Raw genomic sequence first — 20,126 nt, forward strand, 5'->3', positions numbered from 1 at the left:
GGGGCCTTACCTGGTCAAATTAAAATAAATCAATCTTAAAATGCCAGCTGCCGTAATACAAACCACAACCGACTGTTGTCAAACCTGTAAGCACGCTTATTTAGGTTATGAAACACGTTAATGTGCGCCACAGTCTAATTCACAATTTGCTTTTAAGCTTAGACGTGCTTAATCGGCAGTCACCTCTCTTAACGACGGTGCTTTTGGTTTGAACGCCCGTTGCTCGATTTTCTTCCCAGCCAACGCAGCGTTTACTTCGAATTGCAGCGGAATAAAAAGTGGGACGAAAAAAAATAATCGGAGTAGACATATGTATGGTTGCCACCATTGAGGCATATATTAATAAAAAACCACCGCAGATATCACGGGAAGATGATCTCACAACACGGGACGAGGTGGGAACTGCAGTAAATGTAAGTGCATCGTCTTGCGCGGCGATGTGGCGTTATTATGCGAGTGACAAAACATGGACTTTAAATGATGTGGGGAGACTTTAGATGTCACAAAATGGCAACCTAATAAAGAGGATGTCCTGGGGAAACCCAGGACAGGTGGCAACTGTAGCCATAAGATTCTGGATCATCACAAATACACTTGCTCCTTCACTGCTTGTGTAGTGTTGATACGGTATTGATGTTGAACGTCGTATGTGACCTGCAATCACTTCGCGACCGAGCAATTTATCTCCAATGCCGCTTAGCTTTGGCGTCTTTTCGATGTACCGCACGGGAGGCAGGCGCACTCTAAACATATTATTTATTAAGCCTGTGCCGTTAGAGACTGGGATTCAGAGTAGAGTTGGATCTCGCTGGATTCCATCACCGCTGCTTGAATCATTATCTTCCCATCAGAAATCCAATTCATCCACTGGGTTACATCAGTGTACGCCGTGGAATGGAGGGACCCTAAAGCGGTTCCTGTGGGTAAACCCTGCCCAGATTGTGGCCACATCGTGGCAACAACCTGGGCAGGGTTTACCCACAGGAACGTCGTGGCAACAACCTTGAATTCGTCACACAGAGCGCGTGATCGTCAATAGTTTTTATTCGGGGGGGGGGGGGGGGCTTATTCGCGCGCGTATTTTTGTTTGCCGTGGTGTCCGACGTTTCGCTCCACGTGCTGGCAGCTTCAGATTTCGTGCCGAACAACATGTGATAGGAGCAGAAAATACATCGGAGAACTTTACGATGCAACGGGAAACAAAAGCTACGCCCTTGTTACGAGTGCGGTACATGGTGGTCCAGATGTCTTGTGACCCCCAAATTAATGATATAAAACTTTATTTTATTTTTTAAAACAAAGATTTATTTAAAACAGACATTTTAAAACATAAATGAATATGCAAACCCCTCTTCTTGGTTCTTTCGGTAAAGTCACGTAGAAGGAAAATAATAAAATAATAAAAATAAAACATAATAAAATAATTCTCACGACGTTTCGGCCACAACGCAAGCAGCCGTCTTCAGGTGGAGAACAGGTCTGTCAAGTAGACAGTCTGACAGACCTGTTCTCCACCTGAAGACGGCTGCTTGCGTTGTGGCCGAAACGTCGTGAGAATTATTTTATTATGTTTTATTTTTATTATTTTATTATTTTCCTTCTACGTGACTTTACCGAAAGAACCAAGAAGATGAATCCCTGCAGTCACGAAAGCTTTAAATCGAATATGCAAACGTGACACAAAATTTGGGGGTCAATTAATTTGGTATCACAAGACATTTGGACCACGTTGGAGGTTCCGTTAAACAATCGACGATTTACATCACAGCAGCAATTGATGCGACAGACCATTTCTGTTCGTCCTATAATTCCTTTATGCAGAATTTGTTGCTTAAACATTGCATACATGCAGTTATTGGTCAATACAGTGCAATACATACTAGGAGTCTTGGAAGTTGAGGTCTCTGGAAGGAGAATGATCATGGCCGGCAGAAAAGGAAAGCGTCTAAGGGTACGTCCATAGAAGAGATGGAGCAATGAAATCGGCTTATATATGGGTGCTGTTATGGAACATTACAACGTAGGATCACGAGAGATAGCGACGGTTTGGGTGAGGTCTTCATCCAGCAATTGACTGATCATGGCTGATGACGATAATGATGACAGTGCACATGGTACATCTGAACTTTAAATAATGTGTAATTTAATTCCCTGCATCATTGGACACACATTGGGCTTAACACTAACAATCCAATCACACCGCATTAAAAAAATAACAAGACAAAAAAATACCCAACGCGTTAATTCATTGAAGTACCGGATGTTAAATGTAAACATTCAATAATGATGAAGCTACCTTTTTTATTTTCAAAAGCAACATCTTTTTTCATGTAAGACAATTTGAAATGACGTGAACAGGGCCAATTAAAATAATAAAATTCACGTTGACACACGTAGTCAGATACAACTGTTGAGATAACCTTTTTAGATTGAAGAAAAGATAATTTGTTCAAACCCACCCATCACCAGATGCTCGCCAAGTGCCTTGCACGCCCAATGATGCGGTAACCGCGTGACAACCTTATTAATTGGAGTGCACGAGGGTTGACGACACGCGCATTGCTCTACGTGGGTTCGTTTTGCGCGATGTTACGTTGTATTATGCGCGGCTAACCTATTTCTACCCACAATTCGCTACATTTTGCGGTTTTAATTTACTCAGATGCGGCTGTGCGGTCGGACGTAGGACAGCGTGCGTCTATCGTACGCGCCACCCGGCAGGCGGCTGTCTCGTGCGGTTTCGCTTTGTGCGCACCGTTCTTGGAATGCATCATCTACTACGACCAAGCAGAACAAGGGAAACTGAGTGTTTTCGCGGGTTGTGCTTTACGACTCCCCGATGTTTTTTTATTCTTTCACTGAAATTTAGTTCCTGCAAACTCCACCCGTCCCCTTCCACACCATCCAACCCTTGCCTGTTACCACCTCTTTTGCACCGGTTAGCATCCGTTTTGTTTTGGGCAGCCAAGGCCAGAAGCAGGAGTTCCTCTGCTCTAAGGCAATGTATGAAGGCAGTGGTAGAAAGCAGAAACAAACCGCAATTCTTCAGGGATACAATGACTCATACCCCAGTAATTCATGGGATATTTTGTTTTCATTTCAATCACAGGGGCGATTTTGTCATGAGTCACACCATCGCGGTTTAAAACAAAGTTGGATAAAAACATTGTTTCTTTCGTACCCTCTCATTTGCACCGTCTGCCTTGGTTGCGGCCATTTTGTCATGTCTATCATTTGTTGTGCCATCTCACTTGCCCCGTTGTCTCACTCGCACCGTTGTCTCACTCGCACCGTCTCGTCTGTCGCGTCTCAGATGTCCCGCCCGTAGTGTCAAATTGTGTTTAAGCCGAACGCAAAAACGTTTGTACAATTTGCAAGAACAGATAACAATTGATTTTACTCGTATGACCTGTTGCATGTTTCGCGAGTGAAAAAAGTGACTTTCATTTGAAAACTGAATCACTGTTATTATGCCAGGAATTTTCTTGTGAGACACTACGTTGTGTAAATCCGACAAAACTACCGCGGTTTCAACCTCCCAACTAATTTGAGCTTGCGCGCCAAAATAATTGCAAGGGGCCTCCGATGTTGTGTTCGGAGTTGTTGCTCACAAGTCATTCAGCATATCGTCCGACGTTTCGCTCCACAGTGCTGGGCAACGTTGGGACATCTCGCTCCGCACGTTGCAAGCTCCCACCTAGGCACATGCGGTGGAACGTCGGACGTCGTGGCGAAACAACACCCGGTATGACGAGAAAACGCACCGGAGAGCCGTACAGCAGCACAGCCGCGCGCGAGTAGCAGGAGTCCCACGTAGTAAGAGGCACACGTAGTAAGAGGCACAACGGGAGTGAACGCGCGGTGTTTCCCAAGTTTCCAAAGTTGTAGCTCCTCTCTTCCGTTCCACCACCTTCTCAGGGCGACAGCAGCGGATGCTGGTAGACTCAAACATCCGCAGCGAACGTCCAAGACCCCTGGACAGAGGGCATGTAATAATAATACATAAATTTTTTTAGCATCTGCCAACAGCATCCCACAAAACTGTACAAGGAGGAAATCCCATGTGCGCGGTTGGCTATGTATGGTGAGAAAAAAGGCCAACACACACACAAACCTAGAAAATGAAAACCCCTACAACTACCAAGCAAAATAAAAAAAATTTGTAAACAAATTAAGAAATGGCACGAACACAAAAGGCACAAACGACAAAACAGTTATCAAAATTAGTTCGCCAACAGACCGCTGCCATACGGACTCAATCAAATGCTTTGCCACCTGGAAATAAGGCTACGAGGTTTCCCCAAGATGTAACAGAAGTTGAACTATTTTATTTGCTTGCTGCCCTCTTATCTGCTACTCCCATTTATCAGAGTCCCCAATCAATCGATGGACACTGCCCATTATTCTGGGATGCATTCTTCAAAATAAACGTGGATATGCAGCTAAGGGGTAAACTGGAAGTGGTTTCACAGCGCTAAAATCATAACTTTTTTTTTTTGATAAAATAATTCAGGTGGACAATTAATCCATGTTTCTGTGTTTATCCATGGAAAAATCCCAACCCCCCTCTACCAAAAACGGCGATAATCCAACCGATTATCTAATCACCAATAATTGCGGGGACTACCACGAGTTATTTGCCTGGACACAGGCATGGATAACATTATCTGCCAAAGGCACCCCTCCACACGATACCACTCCGCACATTAATGTGGCTAAGGGGCGTTTCACTGCGCTGCAATTTTACACCACGGTGGTGATGACAACACCTCCGTGCTGTCACCGCACGTTGCTGCCACCTGGCGTGACAGGACCCGTGTTGCGCGAGCACAGCACCCGTGCTTGCTCCCACCCGTGCTGCTCACACACCCGTGCTGCTCACACACCCGTGCTGCTCACACACCCGTGCTGCTCACACACCCGTGCTGCTCACACACCCGTGCTGCTCACACACCCGTGCTTGCTCCCACACGTGCTGCTCACACACCCGTGCTGCTCACACACCCGTGCTTGCTCCCACACGTGCTGCTCACACACCCGTGCTGCTCACACACCCGTGCTGCGCCCTTCATTGCAGGACGCCTATTTCCTGCAGCATGCCCTCCAGCAGGCCGCTGCGCTCCAACGCCTCCGTGTCCGAGCCGCCGCCGATGCACTTCTCCCCGATGTACACGCGCGGCACCTGCGGGGCACAGGCGTTCATTCCAGGGTTGGTCAGATGCGACGCATTGCGGCCAGGGCCGGATTAAGGTTACGAGGGGCCCTAAGGCAAACAGGAGAGAAGAGCCTGTGTATGTACTGTATGACATTGCAAAAAAAAACATTATGAAGTCATTAAACATTTTCTCTCGCAGTGGCTTTTGGCTCGCTCTCGAACAAAGAGGTCGCCGCATCGCGCACTTTCAGATGCGCTTCTGCGGCCGTCTGGAACGCTCTTCCGACATTAGGAAGCCGCTGGAGTTATACACTTTTAAATCTAGATTGAAAACTAATTTCTTTGGAACTGTTTTTTGTGTTTAGATTGTTGTCCTTTCCCCCCGCACCTCCAATTAGCACGGTTGGCTACGTACGGTACGAAATTCAAAGACAAAGTGTTCTTGACGGCCACGCCACCGTAGCTCAGAGATGTTACTTCACCGTGGAATAGAGAGGCCTACAGGAGTGCCAGTGGGTTAATCCCGATTAACCTTCTCAACTTGAAACACCTGCCCCCACCCCTTGCAATCAGAAATCCAATTCATCCACTGGGTTACACCAGTGCACACCGTGGCATGGAGAGGCCTAAAGGAGGGCCTGTGGGGTAATCCTGCCCAAATGTAGCTGTTCCATTGCTTTCATGGCTTTATTTTGGTGATTTCGAAAAGTGTATTGGTTTAGCCATGTTTGTTTGTTGTAGTACAGAGTTAGACTGATGGCCTTAATCTAAGTTGTCTTGTGGTTGTTGTTGGTTGTTTGACTTGCATCCCACTGGGATTTTTGCACACAGCGTTGGTGTACAGTGATTTTTTTTCTGCAATATTTTGCTGTCTTTTTTTGGATTTTCTGTTTGCACTTAGTCACATATTCACTTTAAGATGTTTTTTGTTCATGTTTTTGTTTTTTGTTGCGGTTGCACCCGATTCAAGAGCCGAATGGCTCACAGGGCTATACCTAATAAATGAACTTGAACTTGATCTCATCTGAAGCAGCAACAACCCATTGAGTAAGTCTTGCTGTGTAAAACGGTGTACTATAACACTCCAAAGTGGCACACTTAACAGAGCCAGTACTAAACTGAAACTAAATTTTTTTTATAGCTCAGCGAAGTGGCTCATCGTGTGGAAATGTATAGCAGTGGCCAAATACTCCAAACGCGTGACGTTGATTCTCAATGCGGAGGGGAAAAACCGTAAACATGGAACGTCGGGCCAACGGTTCCAACCACATTGCAAAAAATACCCAATATTGTTGCTATGGATACTGGGTAGTTAGCCACTGCAATTAAACAATCATATTAATAATAATAATAAAAGTTGAAAACTTTTTTTAAAACACGCTTTTATGAAATGGCAATTTCAGCCAACTTCAGTTGACCGTGGACAATTAGACCCAGCCGAAACATAACATATAAAAAGGATGTTTAAAAATATGTTTTTTTATGATAGAATATAGTATTGTCATCAGTATGACATAAGTATACCAAGTTTGCAGTCGATACCACATTGGGAAGTGGGTTAAAATAGAGTTACAAGATTTGAGGATACAACAACGACGACAAGAACAACAACAGACAGAGTGAGTGAAATAAAAGCGTGTAAAAAGCACCCATTCTAGATCACCGAGACTCAACAGTTCCAACGCCACGAAGTCAACTTTAACTTTGAAGGAATTGCAAACATTCCACCGACACTTTGTTCAACAGTGCAGGGCAAGAAGCACTTTATCTCCCGAGTGCTCTTGACACAGAGCCCCATGCATCAATGCTCACACGAGCGCACACCCGCAAACAGCCCAACCGTAACGTGAGCACGAGCAGACGCTATGCACTCACAGGGTAGAGCAAGCAACATTCTATGCACTAGGCTCCTGAGTCATGCTCCAACGCTGTACTGGATCTCAAAATAACTGAACCGCGTAATTTTTACTGGTAGGAACCACCTGGTTCCACCAGCCCACAGGGGATTATTGTGTCCGTCCGTCGTGCATCCAAAAATGGGACGGCTGGGTGGGGAGGGGCTGGGTGGAGAGGGTGGGGCTAGGTGGGGGGTGGGGAGGGGCTGGTCACCCCGTGGTGCCCTTATAAAACTCAATATTTAACTTACTCACGCCGGCCTGTGCCCGCCATCACAGTCGGCCATATTTGTGGAATACACCACGCCGCTGTTGACCCTGGCCACTGACCGAGCAACCCAACGTTCCTACCAGCTCCCTCCGCAGGAATGTGTTTGTTAAGCAGTGCCAGTTGTTTCTTGACAAGAAACGCCAGAAGACTGGCGAATTCTTTCCGAGTGAATGAGTAAGCCCGTGGAAGATATTTTTTGGTTTCAATTGAACGAGACGATGTTGCAACCTGTTTAGAAATATTATAGTGTTAACAGGCCAACAGAGTGCTGCGTTTAACAAGAAGTATTTACCTCCCACTCAATTTATGAGATCCAATGTAAAAAAAAATACAAACGTTGCACCAACCCACGTAGTAATCACGTAACGGAACAAAAGTAAAACCACAAAATATCTTAAACGTAATTTAAACATTCCATAATTTACCAAGGGAGGGTGCGCGCATTCATTCTACACTAACCTGTTGCCTGGCCTGCGTCACACGATTGTCCCCGTCCCAGAGTCCACAAGCCGGTTCGTTTAACGTGACAGGTCCACACAGCACCTCCAAGTGGCAGACAAGAATGTGACGCGCCCATGTAGAATCTGATCTGTCGCTATTTGTGGAGTTGCGTGGTGCCACCAATCCCTCTGGCCTCACCACTATACGGTACATGTGGGTTTTTATACAACTTCATTGCGTCAGTCTGTGAATGCAAAAGCAGCTTCGTCTGTCGATCGTTCTTCACCATGTGCGTCTGACCGTTTCGGAATGTACTCGCGAAATTATTTGAACACGGAGGCTGTCGCGACCAATATTATTCCAAAATAGGTTTTTGGGTTTCCACCGCGATGGAACCCAAAAACTTGTATGGATACTCGCGTAATTATTGTCGAACAGAGTCTTGTGACAGTAAGGGAACAGGGAAGTGTGCAGTGGCGTAGCAACGACATTATCAGCTCAGGAGGTGCGGAAGTCGATCAGGTGGGGCCCTAATATTTGTTTTGTCTCGTAAAGTCACACCAAGGTTATTACACTGTGTAACAAAAAAAATATTCCTGGGTAGTAAGTGTTATTTCCTAATTGCTTATGCCTCCAAAGTACAGAAAAATGGCTATTATTTCCCACAAACTTTGCTTTTGTGACCAGGACAGTGATTTTAGAAATTTACCTATTTTCAATGAGAAAACGTGTGCAATTGTCATTCCTTCACATAAAGTGCTGGTCACAAAAGCAAAGTTTGTTGGGAAAAATAGCCATTTTCTGTACTTTTTAGGCATAAGCAATTTAAAAAATAACACTTAGTACCCAGGAACAAAAATTGTGTTTCATAGTGTCATCTATCGCGGCTTCTCTTGCCTAATCACATCATCGTTACACTCACGGTCTCGAACATGTAACGCTGTAGGGGCGCTCCGTCTTCACAAAATGCGGCGACTACAGCTCCGTAGTAGTGCCTCTTTGCAATGTACTTGACGCGTATCCAGTGAAATAAATATCCCAGAAGCGGGAGTTCCATGTAAAACATTTTCATTAAAAAAAATGAAACCGCCGTTTTAAATAAGTTTTTGGTTTTTTACACTGTTGTTGAAAGCATATCTGTTGTTAAAACATATTACGAGTACGTGTGGTTAATGCAGACTTGATTCCTTGCTAAATGTATCCATTTGGTGTTTAAACATCTTAACACCTGTTTTGTTGCCAGAAAGGGGAAATCTAATTCTTGTTTTTTTCTAATTTTTTCATATTTTGATATTGGCAAAAAGGTTCCATGATATATCTTGAGGTTATCAAGGGGGCCCCAACTCGTAGCTTTGGCGCCGGCGGGGGGGGGGGCAAGGCACCCCCTGCCTGCCCCACGCTCGTTATGCGACTGAGTGTACAGCGTTCAATTTGAACGGAGTGCGATTTGCAACCCTTGACCTAGGTCAATAAATGTCATGTCCCACGAATGCACCTAGTCAAGTGACTGCCTACTACACCAGGGGACCCATTCAACAATGACACTGTGGCCTTAGAAGGAAAAACATAAAATAGACGACGTTTCAGGAAATGGTCCTTTGCTAATAGTGCATAAATTTGCCTTGGATATTATAATGGTACTTTGATTCTGGTTAGAGTACATTCAAACTAGGTGGCTAATATGTTGCCGAACAAATACATTATAAAGGTCGCACACATTACACACAAAGTACTTGCCACAAATGAACCACGATACATTTAAAACTAATTTATTTAAGAACCGTTTTTGCGTTTAGTTTGTTTGTGGTCCTTCCCCCGAACATTTGATTAGCACGGTTGGCTACTACGTACGGTGCGAAATAAGTTCAACATACGTACATACATTGCGTGGGTGGGTAAGTAGGTGGGTGAGCGAGTGAGCGAGTCAATGAGTGGGTGAGTGAGTAATTGGTTTGTCCTTCCCACGAACCTCCGATTAGCACGGTTGGCTACGTACGGCGGGAAAGAGGTTCAACATCCATAAAGTAGGGCAGTGTTACAAGCGAAAGTGTTGAGTTGTTGGTGAATTCGTCATAGATGGGTCGTGAGTACACTAAAACTATATATTTTTTTATTTTACCAGGTAAGGCCCACTGAGCTATATTGCTCTTTTTCAGCAGCGTCCTGGCCACAAATGACAGCTCAACGAAGCTGATTATCGCGTGGAAATGGACACCAGCCGAATACTCTGAACGCATGTTTCTAAATGTAGATGGAATAACCGGAGGACCCGGGAGAAAAATTCACGGGGAGAACACGCAAACGTAAAATATACGGGCTTCAGGGTCGAGATCAGACCCACGACCTCCAGTATACCACAAACAAAAAGCGGATTGTGTGCCAATAAACATTCTGTTATCTCCATATGAACAAGTATGTTGCTATGTTTCTTATGGACATGACTACCGGGAAATAAAGGTTGCTAGAGTGTCACTGAGCACACACATACACACGCAATGCTTGCCGTTGTAAAACAAACCAGGCAAACGCCTCTAACACAAAGTAACCAGTGAGAGTTTCAGTAATATACATAAGTTGAGTTGGGCAACTTATTCAATTGAGTCACGTGTTACAGTTTGAGGTTATGACCATACTTCACCACGCTGGTCAGTGTGGGTTGGTGTCGTCAGAGGAGCACCCATATATAGACATACACACACAAGTGGAAGTTTGTTTGTAGTACAGTACAGTGCCCACGAGTTAGCCAGTCGGGAGATAGAAACGACACAACGGCTGGAAATGTCCATTAAATGAGCGTTTGTGGTTACAAAGCTGATGATTCAGCGAGTAAACCCAATACGTGGCTTCATGTTTCTCTGCTGGCAGCGAAGCGGGTGGCCCGTTTGTGTTACGAATACGAACCATTCAGCAAAGGTCATGGGCAGCCAGTGGTGCAGTCTTTCTTTTAAAAAAACAACGCCATCATTTCCCCCCTCATGTAACATCACAGTCATGTTACACAACACTGTATCCGTGGTGTGTGCAAGCCACATCTACATCAGACTTGCCATAAAATCATATGAATTGAAGCAAAACTTGACTTTTCATGTGCTTTTTTTTGGATGTACGGTTTAATTTTCTCATTCGATTCGTTTGCGCACCTTTTGCAATTTATTTTGCAATTTTACTTTCGCTCAAGTCGGTGACAGCCGCCGAGTTTCTCGTCTCATTCCTGTTGTTGCCCGATGCCCTCGCTGCACCGATATTGTCACGTAAAATAAAGACTGACTGACCGATTGATACCCTATAATCCATTGCATATACCAGAGGTGTGGACTCGAGTCATGTGACTTGGACTCGAGTCAGACTCGAGTCATGAATTTGATGACTTGCGACTCGACTTGGACTTGCATAACAATGACTTTGTCGCACCTATGAGATGTGGACTCGAGTCATGTGACTTGGACTCGAGTCAGACTCGAGTCATGAATTTGATGACTTGCGACTCGACTTGGACTTGCATAACAATGACTTTGTCCCACCTCTGGCATATACCACGGTCAATGACACCAGGCGTATGGACAAATCCAACCGCCCATGACTTGCGCGGTGTGGGAGTGACCCTCCATCCAGCAGTGGAGTGACAAACGGGTTGTGCATGGTGGGATGCGACACAGCAACAGGAAATTGCACGAGCGTTCGGCCGCGATCGAAGTGAAGGCAGTGACATGAAAACTCCGCGCCGATAACATTCCGTGAGATAGTATTCCAAATCAAAGACAAATATGACGAGTAGACATTCACGAAAATGATTTACAGCCCCTTCAATCCACTGCTGGATGAAGGCCACGTTGATTCATGGGGGATGCTTGACCATACTTCACCACGCTGGCTAGTTCTGGTCGGTGGAAGAGGGCGTGGGGGGGGGGTGACAGATCAAGTTCAGATAATTATCACTCGCCACCCATGTTGGCCGTGAGCAGGAATCGAAATTGTCAGGCAGGATTGTAAAGTATTGCTCTGTGCCACCCGCTCCACCCAGTCAACACTGTTATCTTAACGTGAAGATAAGGGAATGGGGATTCGGGGGGAGGGCTAGAGTTGGCGAGGAAGCAGAAGTGAAATGGTCAAAGCTCAGGCGATCGACATGTACACTTCTTCCTAACTTCTTTGAACCAATTGTACGGATAATTCATTTTAATTAAACCACGTGTTGCAGGCGGCTACCGGGGCAACGTTATCGGCAAGGGAAGAGTGAAACAGCATCCATTGTTGTACCCTACTATGTTCCGTCTATGCTCCCCCCGCCTGGTGAAATGTGCCGAAAATCCCGAGGGAGTGCAGAGGCCCTCAATCTGGCCAAGACGGCTGCCGTACACAAGATAAGCTTACACTGTTAAAGATACAGACTACGTTAAGTATGGAAAACATAAGCCCCTGTGTCAATCAATGGATTTGAGAAATCTACATGTTCTGGATGGTACAGGTCTGCAGACGTGTCATGATTGAGATGTTTAATGGCGCAACAGTGGCGAGATGTTAACTACCTCGCCTGGTATACAGGAGGTCGTGGGTTCGATCCCGATCCCGACCCTGACGCCTGCTGTATATTTGGAGTTTGCGTGTCTGTGCGCACGTGGTCGCTTGGATTTTTCTCCCGGTACTCCGGTTTCTCTCTCCACATTTAGAATCGACACGCGTTCAGAGTATTTGGCTGTTATACAATTTCACGTGAGAAGCCACTCCCCGTTCAGCTATCACTTGTGATATCCAGGTCGCTTCTGAAGCTATATCGCTTAGTAGGCCTTACCTTGTAAAATAAAATAAAAATGTTTAGTTTTTAGTTGAATGACTGAGTTTGAGGTGGTGATTTTCCGGTGACAATGCAATTATCCAGAAGGAAGGAGGAAATTACACTTCCATTGAGAGCACGCCATGCCAATGGAAACGCTGACGTGGATAATGATGCACACAGATAAGGTTACTGGTGATATCCAACAGAGCTAATGACAATGGATAATCGCGATAAAACCTCATGTTGCAGCTGCTTCTGAGGATGATGACAATGCCCTGAACGATGATCATCCGAAAAACACAACATGCCATGCTTGCTGACGACGCTCCTGATGATGTTAAGAATTTGGAGCAGCACGCGATGTAGAGAATGACGATGTACATTTACACCCCTTTGTCAATCCACTGCTGGATGACAGGCCTCCCCTTGTTGTTGTGCACCGCCGTCTGTTGCCAACCACAGCAAAGCCTATAACACCTGTTTTGCATGGTGGTGCATACGTGATGATGATGCTACTGATAATGACAGCCCTGATTAACACTGCTGCTGATAATAATAATCTGATGAAGTCATCATACTCAGTGCCTAACTGCAGCTGGAATAAATCAAGAACGCTGTTCGGATAATTTACTTAAACGGCATCCACAAAACGCCGTAATTTCTTTAACGAGAACCACTCAAACAAACAATGCTAAAGTACATGGATCTAATTTGTGTACACCTGGTCAGAGGCTAAGGCAGTGAGTTCTTCACCTTTACTGCAGCCTTGCACCCCCCATTGGTTCTCAATCGTAAATGTACAATGTTAATAAACACACACAGGGTTTTATGAAACAAAGTCGGTGCGCTTACGTGCCCGTGCTTAATTTGTGTTTCCGATTATTTTACCTTCTGAATTAAATCTGGCCACGTCTCGCACCCCCAGAAAGGGAATCTCACACCCCAGGTTTAAGATGAACCACTGAGACGAGGTTATATACAGACAAAGTAGTCGACAACGATACTATAAGGAATATAAGGGATTGCGTAATGGCTAGGCGTGGTCGCTACTCGAGTGGTGATGCCTTAGGGTGACAATGTCCACTCCGAACCAGCCGAGCAGTTTGGGAAACGAAACTCCGACAATTACAAATCACCCAGATGCCGCTGCCATTGCCGGCGCTGCTGATGCCACCAAACGCGGTCGAGGACACCGACACGCTGCTGATGACAGCGACAACGAATCGTGACACGGACGATGCCGATGACGAACAACACTGGCGATTGACACCGACACGGACACTAAACACCACCGGTGACACGGACGCTGCCGATGACATTCGACACAGCCGACGACACCGACACTGCAGCCGTCAACCCCACCGCCCACGAGACCCAATACCGACGTGGGTGACACAGCCGACTGACACATCATCATCATCATCACGACTACCGCCTGACACATCATCATCATCATCACGACGAGGACGACGATCCTCGTGATGATGACGCCGACGGCGACACGTGCGCGCGTTTACCGTTCTCTCCCCGGTGGTGCGAAGGAAGAAATCCTGAATCTGCGCCACCGCCTGCTCGCCGCCGATGTCGTGCACCTCCAGCGCGCCGCTGCGGAAGCGGTACTTGGACAGCGCCGCCTCGGCCGCGGTGCAGAAGGGGCAGCCGCGCTTCACGAACACCACCACCTTGCCCGCTCGCACCTTGCTCGTCACGTACAGCTGCGCCATGCCGCCGCCGGCGGAGACGACGATGTCGCGATCGATCGGTCGGGACGCGGACAACAAGATGACGGCGGCGGCGGTGGCGGCGATGAAAAGCAACAGCGGAAGCAGCAGCAGCAGCGGGGGGTGCAGCAAGAGACGCGGGCAGCTGAAGACGGTGGTGGTGTCGCGGCTGGGCGCGGCTGTGCCGCCCTCTTCATGTAGGAGGGGTGGGGGGGCCATGGCCCAGCCCACGGCTGAGCGAGCGAGCGGTGCGCATCTCCGGTTTGAGTGATTGCCAAGCGAGACGGGGGTGGGGGTGGTGGTGGTGAGGGTGGTGGTTGGAGGGGGGTGGTGGTGGGGGGGAGGGGGTGGTGGGGGGGGAGGGGGTGGTGGTGGGAGGGGGGTGAAGACGTCCGCTAGAGGTCTCTCTCTCTCTCGCGACACAAAGATCCCCCGTGTAGCCTGTAACAGACTGTAGGGGCAAGTGCTGCGAGTAGCAGCACCTATACACAAAAAACCCCCGTGCAGCGTATAACAGACGGTAGGGGTCTATAATATAGGTGTTTTTTGGGTTACAGGGCGTGAATATCAATGTGTCGTTAAACCCGCCACCACCCGACACAACCAATGAATATGGTTTGTGATGTTAGCAAAATGTGCCAATTCGTTACTAGTTCAGCACATCGATGTGTTGAAGAGTAAACCCACAACATTTACAATTCGAGTACATTACTTTTATAAGCGAGCCACGCATGCTTCGAGTTTTGCTGGCTGGCTTCTGGCTGGGCTCCTGCCCACCCCAACGATAGCTCTGTGTTGTTAGTGTCTGCTGCTACGGCCCGTTGACTTTTATCGGGAGGGTCCTGCAAAATGTTCGCAGTTAGGGAAGCGATGGTTATTGCCATGTGTAATCCCAATTGAGTCATTTGTGGGTTGTTGTTACTTTTTTTCTAATTTGGTATATTTTGAAACCGTGACACTGGGCATATAATGGCTCGACTCTTGCGAGCGAGGCAGCAGGGGTCTTTACCGACCGCTGCGGTATTTCTATGGTTAATAAACGTGCGGTATTTGACATGGACACTGTACGTACGTTTTCAAACCCATTTACCGATCCCTTGCTCCGCTATTGATTCATGAGTTGGGACACGTAACGATCTGACCAAATCTGCCATTGTAAGCCCTCCACCACCCGACACAAGCAAACTAGTCGTCACGTGTAGAAATGTTTATTGCGCCAATTGTGGTGAGCTTACCGATTCGTTGAGCAATCTTCACAACCAAACCCATCGATTAGATACACAGCTGACATTGGTACTACCCACCTCTGATGACAGTGACACTGCTGATGACCATAACACGATTGGCTTCTACTAATACTGCTGATCATACCGAAAACTGCTGCTGACGCTCACACGAACACTGGTAATGACAACAACACAGCTGATGAGATATACTATACTGATGACACCAACACTGGTAACAACACTGACACTACTTATGAGACTGATATCGCCGATAACACAAACAATGCCGCGTTCTGATTGGCTGCAGCGGTTGGGATTGGTCGTATATATGCCTCGACGGGTAGTAGAAAGATGGAATTTTGGAGTTCATGTGTAATGACATGGTGACACCTGCTGGCCGGGAAAGGGAATCACGGGTACGGGCACGGTTAAAGTAACAACCAATCGGAGAAGGAGAGGTATCTGGGGCAAAGGTAACAGGTGGGGTTAGCCGAGATGCTCCGGGAACCTGCTCGAAGGTTCCACGAGAGGGCGTGGCCGGAGGCGGGGCCTAGCCACGCCTGGGGGGATAGAAGGGGGAGCGGACCCGGGCCTCGGGGCTCGTGTGTGGAGTCTTGGGTCCTGGCTGAGTCGCTGCTCGCCGACATCTCTCTCCGTCATCCGGCCACGTGGAAGATCTCCTGCGGGGTTTCCATCGCCATAATCGACACGCCGCCAGCCAGCGGCGTAGCCGAGTGAGGGCGGTGGGACCACGCCGAGTGATCGGCTGTGTGTAGCCAGTAGAGACGTTAATATCTAATTGTTGTACTCAGAGTGAGGAGAAGAATAAGTGTTGGCCTGTATTGTGCCCGGTGTGAGAAATAAAAGAAGTACCCTCTGCACATGTGTTGAGCAGTAGCCTGATGACGTCATGGGGTAGTGGGTTGACGTCATGTGACGGGGATTGTAAAGGGTTGCTTAAGGGGGGCCCCGTGACGTGAGCGGGGTCGTTGTGGGAGCCCGGGCTGAGGCAGGTCTCTCCCGCTCGTGACCGGACGGAGTTGGCTGAACCCCCGTCCGGGTTTGACGATTGGGAAGAGCCGTCGAGATAGCCGAGGGTAAGGCTCGAGAAAGTCCGTGAGAGCCGGCTAGGGAGAAGTGGAGTGCTGCTCTCACTCGGTCGGACAGAGTTGGCTCAACCCCCGTCCTGACTCGGGTGAGAGAGCCCAAGGGAATAGCCGAGGCTAGGGACAAGAGTAGAGCCAAGGTCCAGGGGAAGGGCCGAGTGTCGTGTGCACCTACCTCTGGTGTGAGTTAGTGTGATTATTAACAGTGTTAATAAACCGGCGTAAGCCCTTACAAGAAACTCCGAGTCCGCGTGATTCTACACCTCAACACGTATAACCATGAACAGCGCAGCGACGTGCGGTGAAGTCAATGGCTGGGGAGGCACTGGCTTGTGTCAGAGCCAGATTCACACACTGAGGGGGCATGGCCTCACGGAGGGGGGCGTGTTAGACACGTCCCCCTGTGAGGCAGATCTGACAGCTGCCTCCCCTGGTGCTTTTTCATTGCAGTTTCATGACGAGACCAGAGAGCCTAAATATCTTTATACACATACGTGAAATAAGTTACCTGGAGTATGGAAGGCGAGGACATGAAATGAAGGGGTCTACAAACATTACATTGGTGACACTGAGATAGTAACAGGCACGCGCTTATTGCCCGCGCCCCATCCAGTTACTGAGGGGTTGCGCAATCAGAGGGGAGGCTGAGCTCGTCGCTGCCTCACCTCTCATCTCTTTCTGTATTTGCAACGGAGCTCCGAAAATTAGGCGATTTTTACTAGAAATATGATTGGAATCGTACAGAAATTACATTTAGAACACAGATCAGTGGAAAAATCTTAATATTTATTTTATTTGATTATTCTTTTTTGTACATTTCGTAACAGCTATTTTCATTGGAGTATGACAGTTGAGGCTCTGCCTCCCCTGACTGCACGTCCCTGGAACATTGTATATCCACTGCAGGATGCACTCTCTATGTTGTGGCCATCTTTCACAGTAATGGGATGCCACAATATGAATACTTCCACGGGACATGTTCATCTGAGTGATTGTCGACCTCTTCGGTGATTTCCGTCCTTTGCCTGCCATTCCATCACGAGTGTAGTGATGTCAATGGGCTGTGTACACTTACCTGCAGGGGCAGTCAGGGTCCAGCAGGGGCAGTTGCTATATCCCTAGCCCCAAAGCAGGAGGGAGCTGCGGGGTGTTCTCGGATCCCCTGGGAACCCTCCCAGTAGGAGGGGGCTACGGGGTGTCCTGGGATCCCCCAGAGCCCCCCTCTAGAACTCTCTGGAAGGTAGGCGGGGCTAGGGGCTGACACACCGATGCTGGGTATAAAAGCCGGACCCCAGGAAGGGTCCGGGGCCAGTCCAAGACAGAAGCAAGAAGACCAGCTAGCTAGTACCCTGGGACCCCTAGCCCCGCTGCCCTTGTAAGGGCCGGGACTCTGTGGCCCAGTCGTGAGACCCTGGGAACCCCCGGCCTGACAAATGGTTGCTAAGAGGAGCATATTCACATCCAGGCTACCCCAGTGACTTCCACTTAAAATTAACCTCCCATCAAAACTATAAATGACCGTTGACTTTTGGTATGTAGAAAAATGTGTTGGTGAGTGATGCAAGACTGCGCATTTGACATAATTAAATTATACATTTACCTTTTGGCAATCCACTGCTGGATGGAGCAGTCATGGGGCGTTTGACCAAACTTCAAAATCACACTGGCCAGTGCAATGTTAAAACTATTTGAAACCAGTTTTTATTTTACCAAGGCCCACTGAGCTATATAGCTTTCTTAGAAGCTACCTGGCCACAAATTATAGCTCAACTGGACATTTATAGCAGCCGAAACGCATGCTTCTAAATATGGAGGGGAAATCCCAGAGGACTTGGAAAAAAAATCCACATGACCACGGGGAGACATGCAAACTCCAAATATAGATACCAGGGTCAGGATGGAACCTACGACCGTCTGTATACCAGTTGAGGTAGTTAACGTCGAGGCACCGCAGGTGGGGGGGGGGGGTCAGGACCAGTTCACATACCACTCGTCACGGGTGCAAGCCGTGACCAGGAATCGAACGCGGGTCAACCAACTGCACCACCGCTCCCACCCTGGCCAGAATTCTATAAATCGCTTTGCATGAACAATATAAAGGGGGGTCCCCACGAGTTTAGTGGAGATCCATCGGGGTCACCTCGAACGTTTCTCACACGCCAGTTCACGAGTGACGAAGGCCAGGATGAGCTCAAACCAAGACAATAGCTCCCAGTAGACTATTGCATTTATTTTAAAACAAATTATGCTTCATCGGTCAGTAAGGCGAAGTTTTACACAGGATTTTCAAGGTGTTCCCGTTACCACATTTGTGGAGATGCAAACGAGACTCAAACAGAACGGCATGAATTTGATGGGAAAGGGCTTTGACGGGACAGACGACATGTTTAATTCCAATTGTAATAAACATACAAAACAATGTTGCACAGGACGGGTTTAAATTCCTGTGGCATGTATTTACAGCTGAAGCCTATGGTAATAAACACCTGCGACTGATAACTTTGCTTCCCCAACATAAAGTAACTTTAAAAAAAAATTTGCAGGACGGTGCTTGCACGTTTAAAAAAATTAAAAATTAAATGGAAAGAAAAAGTAGAATCCCCTCAACCTCCCCCCACCTTGGTTAGAATGGCAAGGGCATCAGTTTCCGCAGTTGAGAAAACAGCACTATTTGATTCAGTAGAAACCCATCCTTACCAACTCAAAACCCATACCCCCCATTTTCCCTCTATGAACCGTTGGGCTAGGTGAGCACACACTATACCGCCAACATGATGATGTCGTTGCACCATTGAAAACAGCGCAGCACGCTACTGCAAGCGACGCGAGCGAATGGCGAGAACAAATTTAATTTGAACTCCGCTCCACAGCGTGCATTACACAGTAGCCACCCACAGCTATGCACCAATGGTCACAACAGCACGGAACAAAAGCGCAGCACTCCAGACGCACATGAAACGATATTAAGGACAAACAGCGCACGGCAAGTTTCTCGTGCACTTGTGCGCACCAAGACAAGTGGACGTGAAGACCAACCTGACGTGGGCGTACACGCGGCAACCCAGCCTGTGTTCCCCGTCGTTAATAAGTTATCGCAGGAAACCGAGCGAGCGAGTGCGTTGGTTGTGCCGAGTGCCCTAAACCTCAAAAGGAATGGAGCTTCCGGTGCAGGCAAGGCACTGCTTTCTCGCCCCCTCTGCTTGTCAAGTTGATGCCGAGGACCCACAGGTAACAGATGCTGCGCGGGCCGCACCAAGACTTCCAATTATCACGACCACCGTGCGGGTGTCAATGCGAATGGCTATGACGAAGGGCAAATCAAACAAGCTTAAAGTTAAATTATAGTTTTCAATGTATTACGCATCTTCCACCCTCCCCCCCCCCCGGCCTGCCCCATCTTACACTTGTTTGGTTTGCCTTCGTTCAAAAAAACGACAGGGTCCACAATGTCGCCATATCATCAAGTATCGATACCTTGTGTGATGCTAGCCTCAAAAAGATCAAATGATGCCAATAATCAATGTCAGGTAAAAATGT

The 20,126-nt window shown here is 47.5% G+C and overlaps 1 protein-coding gene across 2 annotated transcripts; it reads right to left on the reverse strand.

Annotated features, from left to right (window-relative positions):
• Positions 1–2,286: 2,286 nt before the first annotated feature.
• On the reverse strand, positions 2,287–14,559 carry GLRX (glutaredoxin). Of its 2 annotated transcripts, none has more exons than XM_078877077.1 (3): positions 14,054–14,559; positions 5,038–5,182; positions 2,287–3,974 (listed from the first exon to the last, which is right to left on the reverse strand). In XM_078877077.1, the coding sequence occupies exons 1-2, from the start codon at positions 14,474–14,476 to the stop codon at positions 5,069–5,071; spliced, it is 537 nt and encodes a 178-aa protein (XP_078733203.1). In that variant the 5' UTR covers positions 14,477–14,559; the 3' UTR covers positions 2,287–3,974; positions 5,038–5,068. The 2 variants fall into 2 exon arrangements, with proteins under 2 accessions (XP_078733203.1, XP_078733202.1); XM_078877076.1 differs by having other exon boundaries at positions 5,055–5,182; positions 14,054–14,555.
• Between the last annotated feature and the right edge of the window lie 5,567 nt (positions 14,560–20,126).

Source organism: Lampetra fluviatilis, chromosome 46 (genome assembly GCF_964198595.1).
Source record: "Lampetra fluviatilis chromosome 46, kcLamFluv1.1, whole genome shotgun sequence".
Lineage (NCBI taxonomy): Eukaryota > Metazoa > Chordata > Hyperoartia > Petromyzontiformes > Petromyzontidae > Lampetra > Lampetra fluviatilis.